The sequence below is a fragment of the Plectropomus leopardus genome, chromosome 16 (assembly GCF_008729295.1).
Source record: "Plectropomus leopardus isolate mb chromosome 16, YSFRI_Pleo_2.0, whole genome shotgun sequence".
NCBI lineage: Eukaryota > Metazoa > Chordata > Actinopteri > Perciformes > Serranidae > Plectropomus > Plectropomus leopardus.
Window position 1 is genome coordinate 26414574 of NC_056478.1, and position 23246 is coordinate 26437819.

Below are 23246 nucleotides of genomic sequence, written 5' to 3' on the forward strand. Positions count from 1 at the left end.
CCTTTTTTTAAAAAAAAAAATAAAGACATAGATGAATAAGCTCAGGTTGCGCATTATAACCATGTGTTTTCCCCTCACACATGATCTATTCTACATGAAACAATAAACCAAACTCCACACCTTGGCTTTTCCTGCGGGAGTCTTCGCTCTCTCCTCCCAGCAGACAGCCGCTCTGGTCTTGACGTAGAGATCAGGTGACTCTAACTTCTCTGACGGGACAGTTATAAGGGAAGTTTGACAAGTTCGACTCAGTTTCCCTCCTGGTCCCAAACTTGGATTTCAACTTTCTGCAAGTGGTGGAGAAAGTCCCTCTGGGCTCTCTTCTTTCTATCTGCAACTTTCCGGGTAAGTTAGACCACTTTTCTCTTTGATTTGTTGTCTGAGGAAACTTTCCCTCCTTGTCAGGAATCCCGTTAGAAATAGTGGGGAAAGCTGCGGTGCGCTCCTGTACGCAGCGCAACTTAAAAACTTTAAGAGTTTTCCCCCACTGTGTGAAAAAAAGCGCTTAGATCGTTTGGTTCTTTTAAAGCTTTTTTTTTTTTTAAGTTTATATAGATAACTTGATACTATCACATTACACAAAGGCTTTGTGATAAACATAGGAGCTGATTGATTTATTAGATACATTTAAGGCGCACTGAAATCTTGAGCGCGTTATGTTTATTCTTTTTTTTCATCCAAAACTTCCTGTTGCTGTTGTGCTGGCTTTAACTTAATCCGCACTGTGGCCCACTGATCTGTCCTCGGGACTTTTAACTCAAGGAAAGCTTTGTTTCATATTATAAAACTCTCCCATAAGCCATTTTACTTTAAAAAACACTGATTTTTTTTCTTCTGGAATGTCCAGTCGTTTTTCATTCATATCCTGTGACTCCTCACTGAAACCAGTGTGCAGATTTTTCAGTAAGATCTGAGAGGTCTGCTCAGAGAGTCATTGTTTTGCACTCTATTGTTCTCTGCTGTCTTGGTCATTTTCACCAGACAAACTCACTCATGTAGAAAGTGGCGGGACATCTTTCTGTCTAATAACTTTTTCCTTTTTTTGCTTTGTTAATGACTTAACTCCTATTTCTTTATGCTTCATGTTTAAATATCCTGCCTGCTAAAGACTCACATATTAAAGGTGATTTCTACAGAATGTCAGTGCATTCTGTATGTCTTCCAGGTCATAATATGTGGTTTATCATAAGATAAATGAGAGCCCATGCGGTTAGTTTGGCACCAGTTGACTGGATTTTCTAATTTTTCCACATTAAGATTCCTGCTGATCCCTGGAGTAAAATGTCTTTATCTGTTGGATGCTTTTCATCTTTACCTCATAAGATCTACTCTGACTTTTTAACAGCTCTTCTTAGTTATTTTCAAGTCAGAGTGGGTAAAAAGATCCACTTTAGAGTTAAATACCTCCATCAGATTCCTGATAAGACTAATGATTTCATTTAGAAAGGTTGAGCTGTGGAGGTGAAAGTGAAAACGGGATTAAAACTGTTTTACAATCTGTGGTTTATCACTAGATTTCAGTTAGAATCACACTGTGCTCTGCTAATTTTGCAGCACCGGTGACCACAGACCCCCCACAGAAAGTCCCAGAAGACTCCCAGAATCCCTTTAAGGACCCTTTATGACTAATTCTGATTTATTGTATTGTTTTGTGAATTATCATTAATGACTACATGGTCAGATGAACTCAGCAGTGATTTTCTTTTGTTCTGCATCTTCCAAACTTATATCAGCCGACAGTAATGTCTCATTTTGACCAATGAGGGTGCTCGTTTTAAATGGATGAGCCTTGACGAGCACAGCACACTGCCGTGCATCTTTTCACTGTAATGGTTTTATTTGTAGTGAAATAAAAGTGTAGCTAAGTCGTCAGCGTGACCCTGTCGAAAGCTTTGGAACCAAATTGTTTGACACTGGTCAGGTGTAAACTGTCCGCAGGAGCTGATGTCACTCTTTTTTGTAACTGGCTGATCTTCTTTGAGGAAATATTCTTTGTATCTGCAGGGCTTGTCTGTAAGCACAGAGCAAAGAAGCACACTGCAGGCCTCACTGACAAGATTTACTGCACCGTCTGTTCTGCCACACACTTATCAGATTGAGTACACAATCACGCAGTATAGTGGCTGTTTTCCAGCAACCTCATACTGGATGGCATTCAGTAGATTTTCTACTGTTCTCTGGAGCAGACATACTCGGTCTGCTGATGATCCAGATTTGCGTCTTCTTTCCTCATTTATTCTCTCCTGTTTGCTTTGTGCTTCACAGACAAGAACAACTACTGAGGAATTGCAGGATTGAGGTTTGCAGTTTAAAACAGTGAAGCAGATACTTTTCCTACAAGAACAGGAGTAAAGTGATAAAGACTCATTCAAATTGTCATATATAAACTTTGACATATTTTTTTTAAAAACTGGCCTCAAAGATGAACCAGACAAAATTTAGTGGCTATTCTCATGAAACAGTTTGGACCTTTGAGGAAGAAGTGCTGCAGAAATGCACTGCAGGTAGAATCCCCTCATGTGACTGAAATATGGGTTTTTTTCCAGGACTGCTCACCCAGTTGATGACTGTGTTCAAGACAGTGAGAGAAATTGTTTTAAGATGCTAATTGTTGCACATGACTTTCACTATTCAATTAATATTAAATTTTCCTCCACATCCCTATTTTTACCATTGCTCCTTATTGGAGGGGTTAATGTAGAATTGTTGAAGGTCCATAATTTGATCATCTTGCTGATTTTTCGAAAATAACGTGATTAAGGGTTTATTCTCTCTGTGTTACCCTTTACCTTTGGCGAAAGATAGTTTATGGTCGAGTCTCATTCTCCAATTTTCAAATACCGATGCTTCGGGATGGTAGTCTGTCCACCACAGACCACAGACTCAAAGTGTCGTCCTGGGATTGAGACTCAATAACCAAATATCTGTCTCCAGAGTTACATTCAGCACCTTTAAACATGCTCTTTCAATTCATTCTAAAGCACTTTGTTATTTTTGATGAATACAAACTTTGCTCAAGATTTTCTTTACTAAACAAGTCAAATTTCTTTTCATAATTTCACATCCTTGCCTGGTTGTTGCATAAACCGAACAAAATGTGTTTTCCGGACCTGCTCTCGGTAATTGGATTAACCTGTGTTTTGCGTCATGAAACATCCAGTTTTGTCTCCTTCAATAACAATGCTATTTAATTACATAATGCTGCCAAAATTCCAAAATCCTGTTAATCTTCCCCAAAAATCCAAACTAGTTTAGAGCATTCATATGTTACACCATTTCTGCCTGAACTTTTGTAGTTGGTGCTGTCTGTATATTACTGCCAGATTAATATTGGTCAACTTTTTTTTCACCAGCTAATGCTCCCCGAGAATGGGCGACTGGAGTGCTCTGGGTCGTTTGCTGGACAAGGTCCAGGCCTACTCTACTGCCGGGGGGAAGGTCTGGCTGTCAGTCCTCTTCATCTTCAGGATCCTGGTCCTGGGCACTGCAGTGGAATCAGCCTGGGGGGATGAGCAGTCTGCGTTCAAATGTAACACCCAGCAGCCTGGTTGTGAGAACGTCTGCTATGACAAATCCTTCCCCATCTCCCATGTCCGCTTCTGGGTCCTCCAGATCATCTTTGTATCAACGCCGACACTCCTCTACCTGGCTCATGTCTTCTACCTGAACAGGAAGGAGCAGAAATTCAACAGGAAGGAGGAGGAGCTTAAAGCCGTGCAAAACGATGGCGGCGATGTTGACATCCCGCTGAAGAAAATTGAGATGAAAAAGCTAAAGTATGGCATTGAGGAGCACGGCAAAGTGAAGATGAAAGGTGCCCTGCTCAGAACCTATATAGTCAGCATTTTCTTCAAGTCGATGTTTGAGGTGGGCTTCCTGATTATCCAGTGGTACATATACGGCTTCAGCCTGTCTGCGGTCTACACCTGTGAGAGGTCCCCATGCCCACACAGGGTGGACTGTTTCCTGTCGCGTCCCACAGAGAAGACCGTCTTCATCATCTTCATGCTGGTGGTGTCACTGGTGTCCCTGCTGCTCAACGTCATTGAGCTTTTTTATGTGTTTTTCAAGAGGATCAAAGATCGTGTGAAAGGCAAACAGCAGCCCATGCTCTACCCAAGTGGGGGCACCTTGAGTCCAACCCCTAAAGAGCTGTCCACCACCAAGTATGCCTACTATAATGGCTGTTCCTCCCCAACTGCCCCTCTCTCACCCATGTCCCCCCCAGGCTACAAACTGGCCACAGGGGAGCGGGGAACCGGCTCATGCCGTAATTACAATAAGCAGGCCAATGAGCAGAACTGGGCCAACTACTCCACAGAGCAGAACCGGCTCGGCCAGAACGGTGGAGGAAGCACTATTTCAAACTCCCATGCACAAGCCTTTGAGTTCCCAGATGACACCCATGAGCATAAGAAACTGTCCTCAACAGCAGGACACGAGCTGCAGCCACTGGCGCTGATGGACGCCAGGCCCTGTAGCCGGGCCAGCAGCCGGATGAGCAGCCGAGCCAGGCCAGACGACCTGGACGTGTAAGCCCCGGTGCCGCCTCCTCCCACCTCTGCCTGGCTGACGGGATGTGCGGCTGCAGCCAGAGAATCAGGAAACCCTCAATCACGTGGGTTCATATGAGAGGTGGGGCTAACCTCAATCACTGTCTTCAACATAGAGACTCTTAGTCACTCGAAGAGACATTAAAACTTGTTATGTAACACTGTCAAAGGTACAAGTTGCAAATATTTTTTTTTTCTCAATGACTGTTACCATAACCTTTTAGTGGAGCTAACCCAGCTTTAAGAGAACAGAGCAGCCACGGGAATGGTGCAGAGGTGAGAACCAGTTAGAACCAGTCACTGATCAGTTCAAGAACAGAGGACCATACTGGTCAAAGTGGCTGATCTGGTTTGCCATGGTAACATTAAAGGACAATTCTGTTTTCTTCTTGTTTTTATAGTTTCTGCTATTCTTCTTATTGGTGACAGCATTTTACTTACCGTCATAGCTGGTTTCTGAAGGTATGGTGACAGCTTTACAACAGGGTGCCTTCTTAGTTGTGTCTTTTTAACATGGACCAGATTAAAAATTTGCCTTCTGGGTAAACTCTGGTTTTTTTGTTTTTTTTTTACAGTTCTTTTTGTCTCTGTTAATCCATGAGCATTGTTCTTGTCAAATAAAGACAAAAAAGAAAGAATCCAGTAGTGCAAGACAAAAATCTCCATACCCACATGTTCCAAACCCTTAATTTAGTCAAATTATCTACGACGTACAATTTAGAATTGAAAAAGTACTGCAGCGTTCACATGGGATCAGGCGGACAGTAGAGTTCAGATCAACAACAGCTTCTGAACAGCACAGGTAAAAACAAAGACAAACAGTACAACAGGGTGGTAAAACCAAACATGCATGCTGTTATGTTACTATGGTGATGTGTTGTTTACATAAAACTGAATAATATATATTTAAAAAAGGTAATTTTGTGTTAATAGTTTATGTATTTTTTTCCAGTAACTGTCCAGATAATCCTTGTTTTTGCCTTGTGTGGAGCTACCTACATCTTATTGTAAATTCTGTTGTAAAAGGTGGCAAAAATTTGAGTATTTTAGAAAAAAATGAGGGGGTGCTGCACTGGGTCAAGACACTAGGTGTGATAGAGGCGCATGGTTTTGTTTCGAGACACTCTGATTATAGTTAAAAGTCATTACTTTTTATTTTTTAAGTATAGAAGCATTGAATGGCAATGTTGTCTACCATTAGCTTTGCCGGTATTCTCTCCTGAGCTCACCTTATTTTACCGTTCTGCTCTCGTTCACCAAAATGATACCTTGTTTGCTGTCTGCCATCTTCCTGATTCCATGTGCACGCAGTATAAGTTGAAGGTGAACCAAACTTGACTCATGAAAGTTCTCTAATCTGCCACCCCTGAGTCTCAATTAACTAAAACTATTTAGTTAGTCTTTTTTTATGGTCAGACTTAGTTTTGGTGGGAAATGTAAACTCTGCATCACTTTCTTCATCCGCAAAAGGTATTACAGCAGAATGATGTCACACTACTTCCACCTTAGCCCCTGAGAGAGAAAAGTCGTGAGCATATTAGCTTGTTTGAAAAAATGACATTTTTTTTTTAGGTGAGGACAGCCCTGTGTGATCACTAGGTGCACTGTTATAAAGCTGTGCTTATCAATGAGGCATTATCATAACCGTCAGGAAAGACCAACACAAGCATGAAATAGAACAATAAATCCAAGTTGCAATGAACACACAAACACATGCATGTTTGCATTAACAGATAGTTTGATGGCCTTACCTGCGTTGACTTGCTCTTACAGTTTGCTTGTGTAATAAATGTATGTGTAAATCAACATTAATACATCTTTTTTCTGTTTTCACTTACATCAAAACTCTTAAAACAGTTCTCAGTTAAAATCACATGTCAGTCACAGCAAAGACAAGAGTTATTGTCCAGACAACTGTATGTAAAGTGTTTATCACTTGGCTCATCCTTTGCCTGTTACTTATGGTAAGGGGATTTTGGGAGAATGCTTAATATCAGTTGTAGTGAATATTTATTGCTTGGCATCTGTAGGACACCTACCACTAAGAGGAAAAATTGACTACTATCCGGTATCTCTCACTCACAGAAAACATCTAACATTAACTCCCCACAAACTGTATATTTATTGACAGTAAAAGCATTTTTTTTCCTCTTTAGTAACTTCGTCAGTCATCATGGACTGTTGTTTCCTGATAAACTTTGAATTTATGTGGTGTTATGTTTTCATTTTGTGGTTTTATTTTGTCTTTTTTTGGGGTGTGTGTGAGAATGGCAGGGCTGAGGGTTCAGGCTTCTGTGACACAGCAAATTCTGATCTGCTTTTATGTGGCTTCCATAAAGAAAGGCTTTATTACTGTGTGTTATCTTTTCTATTTTTATTTCATCTTTCATGGGCTATAGAGAAAGACAGTAGAATGATTATCTGTGTTTTACATATTTGAATGAATGATTTTTTTTCTTTTCGTTTTGTAGGTATTGTTTTGTTTTTCAGACTCAATGTAACCGTTGCTGCTTGAGAAATAGATATTTAGTACTGTAAATCAAGCTAACTGTGTCACAATAAAAAAAATGTGAGTTTTTAGAAGACTGCTTATAGATCTGGACTAATATTTAGTCAGTTATATTAAAATGTATGCCAATGTAGCTCCACAACTACCAAACACTAGGATGAATCTCAATTTGGGCTTTTTTTTCCTTTTTTATTGTAATTTAAAAAAATAAATTGTCATTTGTGCATCATTTTGTCGGTACTTACATGTGTCATGGATCTTTCAGCTACAATGGCATTTGCACTGAGATCTTGGTGATAGAGATGTAATATGATGCACAACGTTAGTGGTAAGAGTTTTCACATGTTACTAATTTATTTTATAACACAGAAATCACTACAGTGCATAATATCGGACATCTGACCACTGGTTTCATTGTGAGAGATGTCTTCCATTGACAGAACAGGAGCAATAGTCATTTGTCAGACAATGCTAATCCATGGGGATCCACTGTTGTACAGTGTAAGTGCATGATAGCAAAACAAAAAAAAAAACTCATTAATTGTATCTGTGAAAAGCTATTTTAACCAATAAATATTTTTCTGTCTTAATCACTGATTGATTGGTTTCATTGCAAGGCTTTCTCTTTGGCATCACAGTGATTTGAATGAACCGCCAGTCCAGAAGTACATTTGTTTTAAGGAACATTTTAAGGTCATTTGTCATTTTTTGTTTATGGTTAAGGTTTATTTCAAGTGAGTCAGGTTTATTTGAAATGAACAGATGTCAAGTGGTATGTTGTTATGAGGCAATGATGCATTAAACTAAAATCCCTATCATTGGAAAATGAACCACCAGTACCTATGCTGATTGGTCGTTGAGTAAAGGGCTGTCTATTAGACCACTGTGGATCTTAGAGTAGACACCATCAGAAGATGACAAAGGCTGCAGAAGATGACCAATGTTACACAACGAACAATAAAGGCAAAGCAGTCGATTCAGTCTCCATGAAACGTTCTTTTTTATAAGTAAAAAATGGATTTTATTGAATGAAGAGTGTGTCGCTTCACCTGATCTGCATTCAAAAACAAAATTAAAAAATTTAAATTGACAAAAAAAGAAAAAAAGTTTACCTCAACACTTAAGTACATGTAAAAATAGATTTTCTTTTTTTTTTACTTTTACTCAAATGCACCGCCATGGATTATGATGATGTGATCTAATCACAGACTTTCTAGTTTATGAAAGGGGGGCCTGACTTCAAAAAGTTTAAGAGCAACTGCTTTTACTTACAATATAATAAATTCTCAATAATGTAATAAAATATAACATGATTGGTAAAAAGGTATTAGTATCAGTCAGGACATTTTATCAAATTATTGGTCACGTTATTACAACATTGTGTTAAATTACATTTCTGAAAATGTTATTTAATTCAGGTATAATAACATTTTAAGGAAATTATTACAAGATTGGGTACTGCATGCCTTTCATTCATTGAGGTTATAGCTGCTGTTACAAAACAAAAGTCTGGTTGTTAAAACAGAGCTGCTTGCTGTCTGCTACAGTTTCTGCTACTGTTGTCTGGGTTTAACTTGAGACACGCAGCTAAAACCACTGTATTCCTGAAGTAACCACAGAGAGCGGGGGTTCTTAAAATTAATATACAAAGGTCTGAATCTGATTTATTTTCAAGGCCAAAGGTCTGGAACGACTGGTGATAAGCAAATGACTTTTATTAAACTTGTTTAAAACTTACCTCACTGCATTAGCGACGTAATGTACTCTGACAGAAGATGCTGAAGTCTTGCTTTCTCTTTCCCGCACGACAGAACGTGAATACCCATGTAACACCTGCAAAGATAATAACAGCCCACAAATATAATTACCCACAAACGTAATACAAATCCGTAACTTTTAGTGTAATAATCCCACAGGCGTAATACATTTCCCACAAATGTAATACCACATTGCCTGCAAATGTCTATAAACTTGAATTCTGACACGTGATGATTTGCCATGACAATGATGTAAAACAGGGAAGCTATGACCTTTAAGGCTTAATCTCAGGCCAGGATCGCTGTAACTGTCTCCACATTGACCATATTGTATAAAACAATTTATTCATAAGCGTAAAAAGTAGGAAATGTACACTTCATTACATTGTATTATTGCACTCCTTTTATGAGGTGTGCACTGGGTCTGGATTGACTTGCCATGGACAAGAGTCTGAACTGTGAGGACATCTAATCTAGAGAAAGACTTGGATGGCTGACTTTAATTCTGCATTCCTTTCTGTTAATAAATACAAAAAAGTCATCAACTACAAGAAGTGTTACCTTCAGATCCTTAGCCCTTGATGATGTTTTGTTGGCATTAGCTTTCTGTTTTTAAAATGCTGGTCTTCATGTTTTCATGGTTAGTTCCAGCTGATGTGATACTCCTTCTTGCCTGACATTTACAGTGTCATAACATTAACTAAACAATGCTACTTTTTTGTGTTTTAGTCTGTTGTCATAGCAAAAAGGTCACAAATAAATCTTTTTTTGTCACAGTTTTTTGTTAATGACATGAATACTTTCTCCCCCAAATCATCGTTAGTATGTCAATGACTCACCCTGTGTTACCTTGGATTCATAAATATGACCATATTAGCAATTATACGACCTTTTAACTTTACGATGAAAGTATTTCTCAGTTTACTATTGTAAAATTTCTGGAGGATTGCATCATGTGCCTAAAACAGAGGTAACTCTGTCTAGCCATCACTGGTGAAGCCTTGTGAACACCATAAACCAAGCCATGCTCCCGATAAAGCAGAGCGATTGGGTTCAGCAGGTAATCAGTCCTAAAGTATGCTGTGGCTTTGATAAAGGCTTCCGAGAGATGCAGTTAAATTTCATAATATGAAAGGACACTGCTCTTTTCCGCTTCTCCAAGTTTCCTATTTAATCTTTCCACAGTACTAAATCAAAACACATGTGCTCAGAGAGCTGAGCTGCAGCTTGGAGACCACATGTGGCTCACAGTTAGAAAGGGAGAGGAGGACTTTCATTAATGACTTATTTATTACAATTTCAAGAAGCTGACGGTGTATCGACCAGCATTAGAGATGTCGTGTAATTCCTGTATTTCTCACAGAGCAAAAGGTGCCCTTTAATTCCATTGTTATGTGTGAAGTTCAGACAGAGGAGAGCAGTGGATGTTTTTTGTTTGGTGTTATTTTTTCGGCAGTCTTCAGATACATTCATAAAACACAGCATATTTGTCTTTGTTAGGAATAGAATATTAAAGTGTCAGAATTTACGATGACACTCAAATGTTTACTAAAGTAAAGTTCTGAATTTAAAGAACTAACATTTTAAGGTCCGATCATTTGAAACCTGGAAAAACATCAGTTTTCTATTGCTGTGTTTGGACACTTCTCACAAACATTAAACCTTTGAAATTTGAGCAAATTGGTTTGATTTTTTTTTTTTTTTAAATGTGGCTAAAAAGTCAGTTAACATAATGAATGAATGATGTCCCACAAACTGCAAGAAATTAGGAAATTGACTGAAAATTTTTGTTTTAAAAAGAGAGAGAAACTATTTGAAGTTAGCAATTAGAAAAAATACAGAAAATGCCTACAAAACTATATTCACAACTATTATTATTATTGTAATTATTATTACTTTTCATATATTTCTATATTTTTTGCTTGTTTTTGTTTTTAAAAGTGCTTTGCAGTTGATGCTTCCTGGTCAAATGTACACACACTGTAACTCCTTTAACCTGTTTCATATCCAACCTTCAGCTGAAATGGCACTGTATCATAGAGTATTGAGAAGTTACTATATCAAACTGCTAGAAGTTGAAGATATTCTAAGACATTACAAAGGCTCTACAATACGGATGTCAAAACTATGACCCACAGGCCCTGTGGCCCAACAATTACTTCATATGACCCGTGAATAATTTTAAAATAAAAAATATATTTTCAAAAATACAGTTTTATTGATACCACATGGGAATATCAGTCACAGGAAGCAATTTGTAATGTAATGAGCACCCTGGTGAAAACTATTAATCTCATCCAGTCAAAGGCGATTCATTACAGTGAGTTTCCTGTTGCAAACTATACACTAACAATAATACACTAACATAATGTACCAATCAGATGTGCATTGGTTTACTTGTTTGACAGTTCTGGAGAGCTTCTATTCTTGGAGATCTAAGAGGGAAAGCCACGACCTTGTTGACCTGAGCAACCTCGAGTGGTTAGCAGACTTTTTTAGCTGATCTCAGTGGCTATCACAAAACATTGAACAAAAGTTGCGTTCCAGTTGAATTACACAGATTATATCTAGATTCCTAAATTTCAACATTTCTGTGGAAATTTGAAATATTCAGCCTGTTCTCACTCCGAACTTGTCAAATAGCACAGCTTTATCAGTGCTTTCGGCACACGAGCCTGACGCCAAAAGCCACCTTCCACCCCTAACTAGAATGTGGGCGTTAGATGGAAAACATAATCGCTGCATAGACCATGTTCACAGACATTTTTTCAAGGGTAAAGCTGCTCAGAACATAACTGTATAGTATACTCCATGTCCAAATTGTGGAGCCATATGTGGGAAAAAAGTCAACAAAAAAAAGTCAAAGGGGTTGGACTGTAAATGTTTCCAAGCGTAATGTTATTTTACTGGGCTAGACACTGTGCACGCATGTCATGGTGGCTGGGCTTATTTTTGGTGTGTAAATGAACATTGAGGGTGGCAGCTGTTGTACTGCAGCTGGTTTGCCGCTCTCAGACATCCAGAGACGTCACCGACTGACTTATAACCGCACACCACAGAGACAGGGTGGAACTATGGCTTACTTGGCAAAAATACATAGATAGTGTGTATATTTGCGAGGGTGCTTGCTAAAAATGGCCTTTCAACGAGGTCTTTGAACCATGACGTCATGTTCAAACCAAAACCAGCTGGCAGCAAGAAAATGCATTTGATGTCACAAAAAAGCCCAGCAAAGACAGGAGGATAAAATTTAGGAAGAGAATTCAAAAAGAAAACATAGTCAACATTTAGTTTTATGATATGGGAACCAACCTTCCTGCTTCTGCTTCCGTTTGGGTTCACTATATTTACCAGAGGCAAATATAAGGACAGACAGTGTCAAGATTTTTCAGTGCAGTACAGGCTTGTTGCCACAAAGGGTCAAAGGGTTATCACATATTGCCACTTTGTCAGTGGACTTCCACGTCTACATATTATGCTCTAGGTATCCCCCTGCATCTGCTGCTCCAAGATGCTTCTACTGACACCGGGTCTTCAACAAACACATGATGAGATTATGCAACAAAAGCGTGCAGTTATGTTTAGGCAAAAAAAGCACATGGCAACCAATGCTGGGACATCAACAACGCCGGCCATCCGTGTATCTTGCTGGTGCCATCCAGCCATCAAGTGACATATCACATAGCCATGAAAGGTAGCTTTTGGTGTCAGGTTCTTCCAACAAAATCACTGCAAAAGGGGCAGTAATCGATGACTAGAATTAAAATGGGCTGAGACTTATGGACTATATGGTTGTATGGGTTGAAGGACTTGCTGGAAATTAACCAGTACCAAGAGTCTAATATGAATGGGTCAAACACAGTGTACTCCTGTGCCAAACATGGGGTCAGTTTGTGAATATGTTCTCATTTTTACACATATCAGTGTGTATCATCATCCCTCGTAACTCTGAGGAGGAATGGGGACTGTTTACCCGGCTGTCAGCCTAAGCTCTTTATCACGTCAACTGACTGAAAGGTTGCATTTCTGCATTTCTGCATGTCTGGCAAACACACAACCACAATAGTCCTTGCATGTACCATTTTAATACGCAATGACCGTACAATGCCCTCTTTGTGAGCACAGTTGTGAAAGAGCACATAAACCACTGAACACTGCCATATTAGATATAGCCCATAAGTGACCATCATCAACACCATGCGTCAAGACATACAGGTGTCTTCATCTCGATGTCATGCCGAAGAAAAAAAACAAACAAATCAAGTGGTCTTTCTATGAACTATTAAATATTTTCATATGAGGATAACAAGAATACATTCTAATGTACATGCGTCACACATTTTACATCAACAAAATGCCATTAACTGCAACATGAGATGGCACTGTGTTCAGTTTCCATCCTATGATGAACCATGTAGTATTTTGGTCTGCTCACATTTTCTTGAGGAAAAAGGAGAAGAGGGAGGTAAAGCAGATTGACTTTCTATCAGTTAGGAAAAAATTAGTTAGTTAGTTAAAAAAACAGCTCATACTGTAGTTAACCTATCTTTAACTGTTGCTGCCTGTTACCCGAGACATCAACTTCCTCGGAAGTGTTAAACAACACCTCATGAAATGGAAATACATTGTAAGAAAGTGCATTGAAATGCATGTTTATTAGAGCTCAAAGTTACATATGATACACTTGGATGAGGAGTACTAGATGTGAAATGAACTTTGCTTGTTAAAAGAAAACTCATCGGAGTGCTTTTAAGTGGCAAATTACACAGAAGTCTCCTATCTAAAAGATAACATGCTGCACACATGGCCTTGGTTGCATAGTAGGTTTTTGTCAAGGATGAGTGTTACAGTAACAAGTCCTCTTACAGTGTCTTTGTTTCAGGACGCACTGGGACGTCACCTCAAAACACTCTAGACATTAAGTTTGATCTTTGAGGACTTTTATCCATTGTCACTTTCAGTCCCACATGCAACACTGTTTTTTTTTTTTTTTCAAAAGTTTGCCGCATCCTGTGTGGAAAATAGTACAAATTCAGATTATATTGCACAGCACACCTAATGTCAAGGTCTCATAGTTGTCATTTATGATTTTGGTTTGTTGCTTTAACAGAGCAGGTCTAAAATGTGCCTGTCAAAAAACACCAGCCGAAGAGAGATAAAGACAGCTAGTCAGGTTTGGGTCTTTTGGCAACTAGGACATTCAAAGTTTGTTGGGGATCGTTTGTATGTAGAGACTTAGTAGTTATTGAAAGTCATAGACCTAATAAATTATTTTACCAGTATCATCTGTGCTGTGACACTAACTATGGCACAAAAGTGATGATACTTCTTTAAGAGCATCAAGAAAAAGTTTTTGATAGATTGCATTTCTTTTAAGGCATTCCTTTTAACCAGAATCAGTGTACTATACACAACTGCAACCTACATCAATACTGCACTCTGAATTGTGGCTCTCACATTTTTCTGTTCTCTGTTTCTAATCCTGTAGCTGTTTTCGCAATGAGCTGTTGATTCAGCTTTGGATATATTTCTTTTTCATCAGTCTTACCAGATGCTGTATTTTATTAACTATTCCCCAATTTTAGCATTGGCGACGGAACAAGAAACGGTTTAATTATTTTGTTATTAATGCAATATCGAGCTCACTCTTACTGTAAGACTGGAGCAAAATAATCAATCAAAACACCGTCATTTGATATTTGTGAGAATCAAAGATTTTTCTTTTCTTTTTATAAAGAAGGTAAAATCAGACATCAGCCAACTTTCAACTAAACACATGGTCTGATATTGGCAAATAGATTAAATGTATAAGCATTTTGATAGTTATCTTGATGATAAATGAAGCAGAATGACCTCATCCAGCTGGCGCAAGATGTCAACATGACATAAGGAAGATGTTGGACTCTTACGTTGGACAGATGATAAATTATGAATGGAATGAGAATCAGGTTGACCATATATTAAATGTCTGACAATTTTACAATTTCTCATTGTGGACGTAAACAATATGACAATTTGCAGATGCTGGGTTTGTTCTCCATACCCTATGACTAAATGTCATTATATATGTCTAGATCTATCTATCTATCTATCTATCTATCTATCTGTCTATCTATCTATTTACCTACCTACCTGTTCATCTGTCTGTCTGTCTGCTCCAGTGAAGTATAATCATCCTTTCTCAGTTCAGAGAGAAAGAAAGCATATATTCACAGGGCCAAACTTTTAATTCTACACTGTTGATTTGAATACTGGCACATAAATATTCTAGGAAAAAAGGAATAAATCTGATTACTCAGAAATAAGTTGAATAAGGCAACATGTGCAAACTTATTATCTAACTTCCTGCAATAATTGTATTAGGCTGCTAGAGGCTGCTTGTGAAAGTACAATTACAAATTTACGACTAAGTGACTCATCACTAATTGCATTTAGAAAACGTTTTATTTTCTGAAATTGGCCACCATACTTGGTTAGTTTAGCATAAGCCTGAGCATCTGAGCCTTTAAATTGGGACATAAACTGGAATGTCCTACTGACAAGTGTGTGTGCAGTTGGAAATGGTTAAACATCTGGAAAGTGTGACTCATGATCAATAAACTTGTAGAAATGTGCTCAAACAAACACGCTTGTGTTTGGAAGTTAATGATCCAGAAGCTTTCATATATAGAGTAGACACTTTCTTTGTATGTTTTCTATCTCCGTCCTTCTTTCATGTGTCCTCTTGTTCTCTCCATGACTGCAGTTACCTTACTGATTCTCTTACCATGCACATCTCTCACCTTCCTCTATTTACATTTGTTCACACCTCCAGTGTGCCTCTCCTCATGCAGCCCTAATAAATCAGCCTCAGAAAACCATCATAAAAAGCCATTTATAAGCTTCACATCAGGAGTGCAAACCCATCCAAAAGGACAAGTAAGATTAGTTCTGTGTTTTTTTGAATATGAGTTCTGTGGTGTACACTGCGCTTTTCATTCAGCACCACTTTGTTAAGACAGAAGCTCAGTCAGCTCCTGGACTGATCCTGGTACTACCCACCAGGACACATACTGCGAGTAAGGGAGAGCGCAATAAGTACAGCTGTGGGATTTCTCTTAGATCATTGTGTTCATGAAGAACTGATGACGTAGTGTTTTTGTTTCCTTTTACTGTGGCCAACTCGACCGAAGGAAAAAACAAAGTATTAGCCTACTCATAAAAGTATGATATAGTGGTCTTTAGCATAATTGTTAGCACACCAGGAAGCATTACATTTGTTCATGGAAAACAAAAAGGAGTGATATAATAAGACAACCACATACAGAAAATACATGCAAGGAACCAGTGCTGGACCTAGAACATTTAGTGCTCAAGGCAGTAATCCCCCAACCCAAATCACTGTGTTGTATTTCTTACAAACAAGAGCAAGAACTAATCAGGAATCAACACAAATGAACAACAAAACTAACAAATAACAATAAATAACAAACGCTGACAGAATAAAGTATATGCAAATTTGACAATTTTGTCTTCTTCCTTTGAAACTTTTTTGTGCTGCTCTCTGGATGGCTTTTGCCTTTTCATTTTCACTGACTTCATTGCCCTACATAAACTTCATACATCATACCCATCAATGCTCCAGTATATTCGAACTGTGACGAGGGACATGCAGCCACACTGTAAATGTCTTAACAAAAGGAATAAAAGTTTAGTAGCCACGGTCATATAAAACCTAGAAAAGTCATGAAATTTGACAATCACATTTTCCAGGCCTGGAAAAGTGATGCAATTAGCAAATTAGTTTTGGAAAAGTCATGGAATTTTGTTGTGTAATGAAACAGTTTACAGTAATCTTTCTCTCGACTGTAATGTCACTCTAATTTGCATCGATTTGTGACATTTTCTTCCCGTCATGCACGTTTCTCTATTTTTTCCGTTCTGTCTCTCTCTTCACGTATGCCAGATACCTGAAATTATGTCTAAATATACTTTGAATCTGATATGTTTAAAAAAAAGCCGGGCAAGTAGGACAAGGGAAAAAAAAGTTGGTAAAAGAGAAAAGTCATGGAAAAGTTTTGAAATCTTGTCTATTAAAAAGTGTGGGAACCCTGTACAGTGCAAATTTAATGAACACAAACCACAAACCTCTTCAGCTATTCCTTTGCATGACAGTTATTAGTGTCTGTACTCATCAGTCAAAGCCTATGTTCAATTGTTCTTTCTACTACTCCATTTTTGGTTATAATTAAGTTTATGTTCAATGCCCATTTCTTTTCCCCCCTAACACAACCATTCTTTTGGTTCTTTAGAAACTGAGAATTTCCCCGGTATAAATACTGAGACCTCAGTAAATCCAGCTAAATGTATCTTTCATGTCTCATCCTATTATTTGTGTAATTCTCTTGTAAATGCACAAGAAAATCTTCCCTCGTTTCCATAAAGTAATCCCTTTAAATTTACACTTTATTTTTTGGAATATTAAAAAAACAACATTAGAACGCAATAAATATCTTCCTGGTTTTCAATGGATTTCATTCTGGGTCCATTTGTGTTTTTCCATTCTCTGTTATTTCCTTCAGGTGAGTTTCCATCTGCCCTTGACAAGCTGAATCAGGAGTTCAGTCGGTTCTCATCGCCTGGACCTTAAGGCTGTCCAACGGACAGTTACTGGTCCTACAGCCTTAATGAAACACAAGCTGTTTGTTAGTACACAGGGTGTGTATGTGCATGTGTGTCTATGTACTGTGTCGGAAAATGGCTTAAAGTGCATTAAGAGGCTAAACCAAACGATTATGACATTTAAGTCCAAACACAAGACCGTTTGTATAGGAGGAGAAAATGGAAACAAGCAGATGGAAAACGGGCACTAGTTTAGTTAGCAGGGGTTCAGCCCAAGGTTTCAGGGTCACCAAACCAGCTCATGCACGTGCACCAAACAACTGTGCCGCAGTGACTGTGTTTCCTTATAGTTTATTACAAACAAATAACTTGACCCTCACCTGTCATTGACCTACTTAGGACTGGTGCTTTTACGTTTTGTTATTAGTTTCTAATCACCTTTTTGGTTTTGTATTGGCTGCTGATGCTTTAAGCTTTCTAAACAGGCTGAGCCGGTCCTGTTTTTGTGTTGAATGTTCTAATCTAAGAGGCTCCCTGAACTACCCATGATGCACTGTGCACAGGGCTGATTTAGATGTGCTCTATAAGGGTGGGCTGGTGGAAATAATAGGTGGGCAACTTTGGCAATAGGTAGCCTGAAGGTTGTTAGTTCAAATCCTTTAATAAGACAGCTGGCAATTAGATTGTTAAGGGAGTCATGGGCAGTTGCAAGCTCCTGCCATTGTTTCTCAAGCCTCTCTTGTGTGTGTAGGGTGTTTGGATGGTTTAAATACAGAAGATTAATTCTCTCATGGGGACTAATGAGGTTGTATTTTCTTTTATTTGATGAAGAACCACCTTAAGCAGGGAAAATTGGGAGGTTGTGAAGCAGCATTTCCAGATTTGCTTATACCCTATGATTTTAGTCAGCAGAAGTCAGACTATTTTATGTGTTTTATTTGTTTTATTTTAAAATGAAAAAAAAAGTCATTCAGAATTCAACATAATCAACTCTATGGAATTTCCTCTTACTGGATAAGCCTAGTTCTTAAATAAAATTAAAACTTTACCAAGTTAGACTTATTCTTCTAGAATTTCTAAAACTAGAAGGTAGCCTCTGTATGAGAGTAATGTTTAAAGTGAGAGAGCTCTTTATGACCCATTCGAAATGTTTGCCTAAGGGAATTTAATGGCTTTATGCTGGGTTTTATGCATCTGTTGGCAATGAGTGGAACTAAAACACCTGAATTACATAAAAAGTAGACGTGTCCACTGACTTTTGGCCATAAGTTTATCATTTTCCTCTGTTGATAGTCTATGCTTCCTCTTCTAAGCTTGGATAATCTGCCAGATCAACTACATGTATCTTTCTTTGTATTGGATACACATGCAGAAACTATGTGTGTTATTTCTTCTGACTGTGAAATTGACAGGAAACAGCTGTGTTTGGAGATTCCTTTCAGGTGCCAGCTTAAATGATTTGAATAACAAGTGTGAATGTGTCTTAGCAACCCAGTGTGCAGGTTTGGTTGTCTATATGGGAAGTTTGGTAAAATGATCAAAACATATACTGTAAATGCTTCAACCTTCTCAGTTCTTGATTTCCTCACTCACATCTCCACTCACAACAATGCATGAATAATGGATCATTGATACAAGCATTGCACCAGACAGTCATAGTACCTGATGATCTGTGTTCTAGGCCTCACTTATGGTCATGAGCTGTGAATACCAACTGAAATAATGAGATAATTGATGGCGAAGTGTCTGAAATGTGGCTGGGGGAACTCAGAAGTAGCGACCTCCAGGGAAAAAAAAAGAAGCCAACACAGAAATGACATAAACTGCAGTTTCTCTGATGGCCACTTGAGGCTGGCTCCAAAAGCCAGTCAATCCTTATAGAGTGCTCCAGGGATGATGTTTTTCTCTAGGCTGATGTGGAAGTTAACATTGCCATGGTTCCCTCATTAAAAAGCCTATGGGAATTTTCTATTGGACTTCGGATCATTGTAGAAAATAAGCTCTGTAGCGAACAAACATTTATGATACTTATACGTTTTGTTCCGCAAGATAAACTTCCCAAATGATCACCACTTTCAGGATTTTTAAAGACTAAATACAATTGCCAGAAGTAAAACGCTATTGTTAGGCTATTAACAAACCACACTACAGTCGCAGGATTTGACGTTGCCACAGCTATGAGTCTCTAAAGTCTTCAGCGCGGCTCCGCTTGATGACGTTCTGTTGTCTCATGCCCCTAGTTAGGGACCGCCTTTTTTTTAAGACACATAAAAGCTTTAAAATGGGGTGGGGTATTTTCTGACATTGAACGAAAAGTGAAAGTCTCTGAAGCTTGGGTTAACCACAGCCTTATTTCAGGTGTATAACCAACAACCATTCAAAAAGTCCACTGACTTCCACACGAGGGAATAGGAGGTGCTGTAATGCTAACTCATTTCTGAGTTTAAGGACTCATTCTTGGGGTTTTCTATAGAGACCCATGTCAAAATGACCAACTTTATAGCAGAAATAAATGTGTTAACAGCCTGGTACAAAAACAGTTTTGGTCTCTATAACTTCAACATTTATGACAAATGCACACCCAACAGCTCCACCCTCTAAGTCCATTATTTTATACAGTCTATGGCTCAGACATGCTGAAGGAGTCGGGGTAGAACTTCACACTAGAAAGAGTCAGTTGAGGTAGCTTGGGCATCTGATCAGGATGCCTTTTGTATGGCTCCCTGTGGCAGTTCTGTAATCATGTCCAACTGTGAGGAGACCCAGCAGTCCCAGAACACCTTTATGTGATCCACCTGGCCTGGGACCATCTTGCAGTCCCAAGTATTAGAAGGAAAGGTCTGAGCTACCTCGATTGACCCAGCGTTGTACACGTTATGGAAAATGGACTAATGTATACAGCATACACTTGTTAGCTGTTGTATAAATGTTGTCATGTTGAATCCACATCATTTATTGATATTTTGGATAGGGTTAGCACTTTAGCGTGTCTGTGTACTTTTTGTCTTGGAATATTCAATGACAAGCTTTGTTAGCAAACCAACAGTAACACGAAATTTCTGCAAGGTGTAGAAAAAGCAGATTTCAAGTAAGGGTCACGATCAAGTAAGATAAGGGCCATTTATAAGGATAAAGTAAGGCTTCACCTCCATAGCAAGGGAGATAACAGGAAATATTTTGCACTTAATAACAAGACAGAATAGATTTTTCCTGTCTTCCTCCTCATCCTCCATTCCTCCACCCTTCATTTGGACTGTTTGCCTCTGTGTTTGAAGCAACAAAGACTTTGACACATACTTAAACTGCATGCCAAATGCTGGATGCTTTTATGGAGGTTCTAAAACAAACACCCTCCCAGCCCAGAAGTACGTATTCCATTTGCTTTGTTGTTTCCTATTAATGCAGCAATTACAGTTCATTATTAATGTTCCTCATTATGAAGCAGCCCGTTAGTGTGCACATGGTGAGCGCACAAGAAGCCAGTGAGCTCACACTGTTAAACAGGGTGATATAATTCACAAGCTTCTCATGGTTCCATGATTTCCGCGTTTCCAACTGTTTATGTGTTTGACTGTAGCCTTACTTTTCTGCAGTGGTGAAAGAAGCACCCAGATCCGATACTTGCTTGACTCTCAAAATAACTATTTGTATATCAGTTACTCACCATGTGTTTTGTTGAATTAGTGATCAAAACTTGTTTTTCTAACATGCCTCCATGGTGAACACAGAATCCAAGGTGAACATTCTTCATTGAGTGAAGTAAATGGAGTCGATATTTAACAACAGCAAATTTATATCAAAACATCTCTTCACAAACTCTCACAAAAGTCATGCAATATGCTCAGTACTCCCCCAACACATGCATTTTTGCTAAAAGGTCATTTCAAACATGTTAGTACAAACAGTCTCATGCACAAGTTTGAACTGTTCAAACAGAGCTTGTATGCATGCTCATGATCAGGGCCCGTTGGTAGCCTTTAAATCATAACGTAAAAACAAAAATGCATGTATTTTGGAAATACTTTAATATCACTTAAAGTACTATAAGTTTTGCTGTTGTTAAACACTGCCTAGCTTACGTCACTTTATGAAGACTATTCACTTTTTTTGATTCTCCATTCACTGTGAAGGCATGTAAGAAAACAAGTTTTGATCATTAATTCTAACTAGTATTCCTCTCCTAAAGGTGGCACACACTGTATAAATACTGGTTCAGAAATATTATCATCAAAATGCGATCAAAAATAAAAGTACACATGCACATGATTAGCCCTTTTTAAACAAACAAATGAACAGAAGATTTATATTATAGTACTTGTTTATACTGATGAATTACTGTGAAAACACCATTTTCAGGCCATACTTAATGCTTAATTTATCCGATTTTAAGTACTTTATAAACAATTGAGTACTCTAACCCACAATATTGCAACAGCATTTCTCAATATCTCAATAAAGTCCCTAACTTTGAAATAAGAGAGCACAGTTTGTTCCCCAATACATGTCAACAGTCAACTTGGTATATTATCAGGATGAGAGCAATCATTCACTGACCTCAGCGACATAGTGTTTCTATGTTTTACCACAGAGAGTGGCAAATCAGAAAATGGCCTAACCTACTCTTTCTGTAATAGTGATGGTGTGGAAAGGTACTTAGAAAAAGCTGATTCATTTATTCAGGATATATACCTGTAGATGTAACCTTTTGGAAAGAAATACATAACAAAATTAGGTTACAATGGAAGACAGTAGCACCACTTGGCTCTGATGGCTTGTCTCACGGATGCTCTTTGGTGAGGCAGATAAGTAAGTTAGTAGATAAAAGAAGATCCCGGAGATCTCAAATTAATACATTATCATGAGAAAAAACAACCCTGATGAAGACTTTGGCAATCTTGTTTGTCTGTCAGTTTGAGGGACTTGCTTAGACACATCTGTGTGTTTTAGATTTCTTGTGTTTCAAAATAAACTCGTTGCATTTTTCCATCTTAATAAAATGAACTCCGAGAGAGCTCCTTTCTGAATTTCTGCGGTCAGGCGGTAGAGTGAGACGTGCCCTGGGACAAGAAGTCCATTTTGGCTCTTCATTGGTTTACAGCAGGCAGGCCTGGCTTTAGACACAGTTATGATTATGTTCAGCCCTGTGGCACTTTGTTAAGATTTCAGAGCCAAAACCCAGAGACATGACCGCTTACAGTGCTGATGGAGATCAAATATAAGGTCAGAAAAGATATGGCCACTTAACACCAAAGGCAGGGAGACAGTTTATAGAGCCACTGAGTTCCTTTTAACCTTCAACATGTCTTTGTACAGATATAAAACCTGTTGGACAAGATTTGTATTTCTTTCACACACCAGTGATTTTTTAAAAGTAACACCACACGGCTACGTGACATTGAACGGTAACATCTGTGTCTTCATTCTTGGTTGAGTTCAACGAATATAAAGAACTGAGAGAGAAAGAGACGACATGTAAAAGTCGTACAGACCTCCAGCCTTGTCTCGTGTTTTGAAGCTGAGCTTTATTAAGTGTCTGGTGAAATATTTATGTGGCTTTAAATCAGTGAGTGCTGCTTTTTCAATAAAGCTAACTTCCCTGTTTCTCATGAAATACAGGGCTGCACTCAGCAAGAGCCTCAAACATCCATCAGAGACAGAGCGGTGGGCAGTAGGAGGCCTGGAGGCGTCCTGCATACTGCCTCCTCAGTTACCATTTCCAAGCATTCCGTGGTATCACCAATGCAGCCTTGATGCCGTTTACTTCTGGTCTATTTTTTGTGTCTGATTTGGTAATTTCCTGGCTCCAAATAAACCAAACCTATTTGT

The 23246-nt window shown here is 38.5% G+C and overlaps 1 protein-coding gene across 1 annotated transcript; it reads left to right on the forward strand.

The window, feature by feature from the left end:
- Nucleotides 1–247: 247 nt before the first annotated feature.
- On the forward strand, nt 248–7652 carry gja1b (gap junction protein alpha 1b). The gene is made up of 2 exons (XM_042503037.1): nt 248–345; nt 3354–7652. The coding sequence occupies exon 2, from the start codon at nt 3370–3372 to the stop codon at nt 4534–4536; it is 1167 nt and encodes a 388-aa protein (XP_042358971.1). The 5' UTR covers nt 248–345; nt 3354–3369; the 3' UTR covers nt 4537–7652.
- Nucleotides 7653–23246: the final 15594 nt, after the last annotated feature.

Excerpts from the sequence above, each read along its gene's own strand:
- gja1b (XM_042503037.1), top strand. The coding sequence starts at position 3,370 with ATGGGCGACTGGAGTGCTCTGGGTCGTTTGCTGGACAAGGTCCAGGCC.